Source organism: Amblyomma americanum, chromosome 6, assembly GCF_052857255.1.
Source record: "Amblyomma americanum isolate KBUSLIRL-KWMA chromosome 6, ASM5285725v1, whole genome shotgun sequence".
Taxonomy (NCBI): Eukaryota; Metazoa; Arthropoda; class Arachnida; order Ixodida; family Ixodidae; genus Amblyomma; species Amblyomma americanum.
Genome location: NC_135502.1, coordinates 38839439 through 38845198, shown reverse-complemented (window position 1 = coordinate 38845198; position 5760 = coordinate 38839439). Strand labels below are relative to the sequence as shown.

General features: G+C 46.9%; 1 protein-coding gene across 1 annotated transcript; it reads left to right on the top strand.

The window, feature by feature from the left end:
• Positions 1 to 214: 214 nt before the first annotated feature.
• LOC144095216 (solute carrier family 22 member 6-B-like) lies at positions 215 to 1897 on the top strand. The gene has a single exon (XM_077629003.1). The coding sequence runs from the start codon at positions 215 to 217 to the stop codon at positions 1895 to 1897; it is 1683 nt and encodes a 560-aa protein (XP_077485129.1).
• The last annotated feature ends 3863 nt before the right edge of the window (positions 1898 to 5760 follow it).

The window sequence follows — 5760 nt, the reverse complement described above, 5'->3', positions numbered from 1 at the left end:
TCAGTTCTGGCTTTCTCCTCCAGCCAAGTCCCGGATATACATCATAGAAGCAGGTTGCATGAAAATAGCAGACCGACCATACATCCCATGTTCCTCAAGGTATCTCTTTCATTCAGTGGCTCCATTGGTTAAAATCCCATGTGAGCGTGCTTGCGCTCAGGGAAATCCGGAAGAAGAAGAAAACAGCGACAAGCCCAGCTCATCTGCCGTTGCCATGTCCGAACCTGACACCAAAGGCGCAGAGAGCACTGCTCAAGAATGTGTTTCCATCCCGTGCGTCAAAGGGAATGATCAGCAGCCCCTTTCAGAATGTACGGCCCAAGCCACGTACGTCTTCGGCAGCGGTCGCTATCAGGTGCTCTTGCTGCTGTTCGCCCAGGCCGCCATCTTTGTGTCGTACGCGCAGATTTCGATTCAGGTGGTGAACTACTACCCGATCGACTACTGGTGTCGGCCGCCGTCGGAATACTCGTACATGTCCACGGCGCTGTGGTTCAACTCCAGCATTCCGCGTCGGCCCGACGGCAGCTACAGCCGCTGCTCACGTTACGACCGGCCGATCGCTGCGGGCCCCAAGCACAACGCCACCGAGGTGCCCTGCGAACACTGGGACTACGTCAGGAGCGCGCACGGCTACTCCATCATTACCGAGTGGGACCTAGTGTGCAACAGAGCCTGGTTTGTGTACTGGTCCCACGCTACCTTCCTGACTGGCAGCGCTGTCTGTGTGCCTCTGATTGGGTTTGTGTCTGACAGGTTCGGCCGCCGGCCCATGCTATACGTGTTTGTTTTCATGTTGTTCAGCTGCGCAGTGTCTCAGTGCTTTGCACAATCGTTTGAGACGTTCGTGATACTGCGATTGTTGTTTTCGGCATCGGCGAGCGTACTGGAAGTTACCGCGAGCATCCTGGTGTTTGAATCAACACCACCGGGTAGACGTGAGGCGTTCGTGGCGCTCGCCGTCTGCATCCCGACGGTCGTGGCATTTCCATACGTGAGCGCAGTGAGCATCATCGCTTTCGACTGGAGAGGCCTTCATCTCGCAATAGCTGTGCCATCGGTGTTGCTCGTTGCATTGGTCTGCCTGACGAGCGAGTCGCTGCACTGGCTTCTGGTGCACGCCAGGTACGAAGAGGCCGAGCAGGTGGCCCTTTGGGCTGCCCGACTGAATAAGGATGATGCCGGAATGATCAAGGAACGCTTGCAGGCGGTCATCGACGCGCTGACGTCTGCCGACAAGAAGAAAGGCAGGGAGACGCCTCACTTCTATCGCCTTTTCACCGGCACCATGCGCTCTCGCTGCTTCGTCATTTTCGGCTGCTGGTTCTTCTTCTACGTCGCCTACTTCAGTCCCAACCTGGAGCTCGCCGCAGACAGCCTGCACGACATCGCAGGGGTCGCCACTATCGTGAACGCCGTGGCTATGATAGCGGCGTACTTCATTACAACAATGTGTGGCCAGCGCTATCCCGCCGTCGTCCTGTCACTTCTGTCTTCTGCCTGCATAGCGACGCAGGCAGTGCTCACGCTTTACGCACTTCTGCCGCCGCTTGCCTGGGCTATCACGGCGGGTCACACGCTATTCAACATGGCCTACGTTCCCCTCTACATACTCACTGTGGACATTTTTCCTATGCAGGTGCGATGCAGCGGGCTTTCTTTCGCTTATATGTGCGGTTCGCTGGGCAAAGTCACGGCGGTGGTGATTAAGTACGTCGACAATCTGATGCCGCCTAATGTGCAGACGCTACAAAAAGCAGCCATTGCAGTGGGCGTGGCGACGTTTTTCATGGGCATCCTCTTTCTGCCGGCACATTTCAGTGTGGAATCAATGGAAGAGCGCAAGGAAAATATTTTCGCGCAAAGGAAGCGGAGCCTGCACAGCGGTGCAAAGTAGGGCGGAAGCAGCTGCTGGCGGGTTCTTCAAGGCTGCATACACTCTGGACATCTACGAAGAGAACTCTCGGCTGCAGGGACTCTGGTGCCAGAACATTCCGTACGGGCCGTACGAACTTACCATTAATCTTCGTTTACGTTGCTTTTCATTAGCTCCGGTTACACACATGCGTGTGCATGGTCCTTTAATATGGCGTTATAGTACTGATGTTTTCACCAATCGTTCGTGGCGCGGTTTATTCAGGGAGTGAATGGAATGTGTTATCTTTCGTGCTCTTTGTTGTTCACTTTATGCGTATTTTTGTCTGATAGTTTTGATGATGAATGAAATTGATCATGAGATCATGCGTCGAATAAACCATATCGTTTTCGCCGTTATGTTGGACTCTTGATCTCAACTTGCTTTCGCTTGTGTTTAGCTTCTGACACCCTTACAGTGTTCTCCTTCCCTTAAATAAGAGCTCTTGGATGTCGGGTATTTGTAGCTTATGATTGGATACCTTTGTTTTTTGCTAAGGTATGACGATTTTTTTATGGCGCAAGGGCAGCTGTCGCCACACAGCGCAGTGGTACCAGGTATTTTCTCGTACACACAATGTGAGATCAAAGGCCCATTTTTCAGCAATGTCACCCAATAAGCCGAGCACCAGGCAAGGAGAAAGCTTGTGCGCATTGTGTCACCGGTGGGTGCCCGGTGGCACTTGGAATCGGTTGTTTTCTGCGAAAGGAAAAGCCGCGAGTAAATCTCCAACAAGCAGCTCGTCCAGGGACACCCTGATTCAGTGAAATTCACCAGTGAGGCCGTAACGCACTTAAATATGGCGTCTCAATTTTGTCGTGCCCTACGATCTGCATATTAATGCTGCTAACAAAGCGCGATCATCAAACCAGAGCAGTGACATCCGAATGATGTTCCGTGCTCTCCACTCAGTTATCTGGGAATGGTTTTATAAACTTTTTAGTACTCTGTATTTTCGAAGATAAGTATTTTAATTGCGTGCTCATGCAGCAAGTGCTACAAATGTGAAGTAGTTGTTGTTCACAGTTGTTTTTGTCCTCAAGGAGTTAATGGCTCGTATTCACTGTGGGGGATTGGCCAAGTCACAGGCGGCGACTGACAGATGCTAAAAAACGTTTTTTTTAAATAAGAAATGTAGAGAAAATTACAAAGTAATGCAGATTTATGAAAAGTAAAAACAAATCGGTTGCTGTGAGATAGTGTTGAGTACTCGACGCTGTTGCACAGAATACAAGACCTTAATTTAAAAAAAAAATTTCATGGCCTGGACCTTTGCATGCCATCTTCCAAAAAGTAAAGAATTTTATTGTTACCAAAAAGGTTGTTTCCTGTAGGAGATTTTGACAGACAAGAGGCGTACCGCAGTGGTCAGTTCTATCCGCTGTGGTTTTTAGCGTGTTTCTTTTGTCCCTTTCACATATTCACAATGTGAAGACTTATGTGTACGCCAATGTGCGCGAGTGATATTAACACTCTTTATCAGACTTTTCAGAATTACCTCAAAATTCTAGACAGCTGGTTAGAGGAATTCATCTGTCCCACGATGTGAAGAAATGCGCATTGTTAGTTTTCCCGGTTTCTGACCGTGTAAAGTATCTGTGCAGTCAACAGAAAGCGTATAATTCTTTAAGTTCAGACGGTGAAATATTGCAGAGTAATATACGGCACTACTCTATCATGGTGGGCCCACATTGAGCAAGTTTCTGCAAAAGGAGTTCGGGCCGTTAACATGCAGAGTAAGCTTTGCAGAGGTATGTCAGGCACGAGAAGCCACACACTTCTGCTGATTTGTAAAATTTACGTCTGCCCAATTTTAGTGGCCGGCTGTATTTTAGTCTCTGTAGTTTCAGCCTATACACTTCGCCCACTTGCTCTCTTGGAGCGTGAGGCGTTGCGCCACAGTCTGGAGATTCTTAAATATGTCGGTAATGATTTTCCGTACCGTGGAGGGTGAATCCCATCTTTATCCTCTAAACAGTTCAAACACTTTTAAAATTGTGCGACTCACCTCTTTCACGCCTCGAGTATAATATTTTTTGGTCAACCTGAAGACACTTTTAGTGCCGTATGGTCCCGTCTGCATACTCCACAGATTTTCTTAGTACAGTTTCTCCTTGATTCCTTATACATTCATTTTACAGATGTCCTTCCAATCTATAACGTCTCTCCTTCTGTCCAGAATGTATTTGACGATATTTTCCAACGAGTGAAAAGCTGCAGCCTTTTCCTTCGCGGTTTGCTGCACGAGCACCAAAGGTTCTTTCCCTCTCATATTCTTATTGCTACGAGTGCCTCGCAGTGTAGTGTAAAAGCGGGTGCGGGAACTTTCCCCCCTTCATTGGGTTAGTCCTTTTCCCTGCGTCTTCCCGACTTTACTCCAGTTTATCTGGCCGGATTATTAGCTATTCTTAACCTTACGTAAATTAGAACCTACTGTTTCCCAAGTCATGGTTTTGACGGCCTCTCTGTCTTTGTTCTTCATTATCCACATCCACAGAGTGTCTGGCATTCACCATCACGCCTTCATCATCATCACTACGCCTACTATGGGTGCGTAGTATATGGTTCAACACGAGCATCCTACTTGAAACGATTGGACCCTGTTCATAATCTTGGTCTGCGCCTATCACCTAGGGCATCCAGAACATCTCCGCTAACCAGCCTTTATGTCGAAGCATTAGTAATGAACCCTTTCTATAGAGAGGGAATTGTACGCGTTCTCTCCCGAAACATCTCTTCCATCCCATTGTCACCAAGTGCCCATCCAAAAGATCATTCAGCAACAAACCACATTTCATCAGGTCATTAGTGTTGTTCTTTAAAGATTAATGCGAAGCGTTAGTTGTACTAGATGCTTCGCCTAACATTGCACCGAGAGAAGGCCATTTGCCGCCCTGGTACAGTCTCTCTGCATTATGTGACTTCACATTAACACATTTACACGAAACGTAAACACCGAAGGAGCACATACTACAAGAATTCTTCGCACTGCAAACAGAATTGATACCTACATTTAACTTCATACTGATGGCTCAAAAACATAAATGCATGTTGGAAGTGCAGTAGCTCAAGGCTAAAACGAAAAAATGATACGACTTCCCCGGTGTACATCGCTTTTACTATCTAGTGTTATGCCATCGTTGTGGCTTAACAGCAAATAGTAAAAGAGAACATTAAATATAGCATCATATACACTGGTTCCCTGAATCTGCTCAAAGCACTGCACTCTATAAATGCTGCTGAATCGTTAATAGGCAACATCACACATAATAAAGTTAAAGTCACAAAAGAAAAAACATAACATTAAATTCTGCTGGGTCCCTAGCCATGCTAGAATTGGGGGTAATGAGAAAGCAGATGCATGCGCTGCACACAAAGCAGATTTGGTCAAATAAAACAAGTGAACATACCGCGCAGGGATTGTTTTGAAGTCAATATACAGTAAACTGAGAAATAAGTGGCAGGGGCTGCATGGGAATATTAAGGAAACAACAAACCGCACTCTGTAAAGCTCAGTTTAGGAAAACAGAAATCACGTAGGCATCAAGAGCGTCTTACAGAAGGTATTTTATGTCGTCTACGCATTGGGCACACACACCTTACACACAACTTCTTGCTGACAAAGGAAAACGAACTCAGAAATGTGTGGGGGTGAACTCACTCTAAACCACACTTTAATCTCGTGCACAGAGCTTGAAGGACTGAGAAAAATTATTTTGCTTTATTATACAGCGAATACATCTCATACACCCCATGTTGCTTTTATGTGGTAAAGTACTTGTTGATTTTTCACGTATTTTTAAGTTTCTTGAGGAAGCCAGTATTTTAAACAAACTATAGGTATT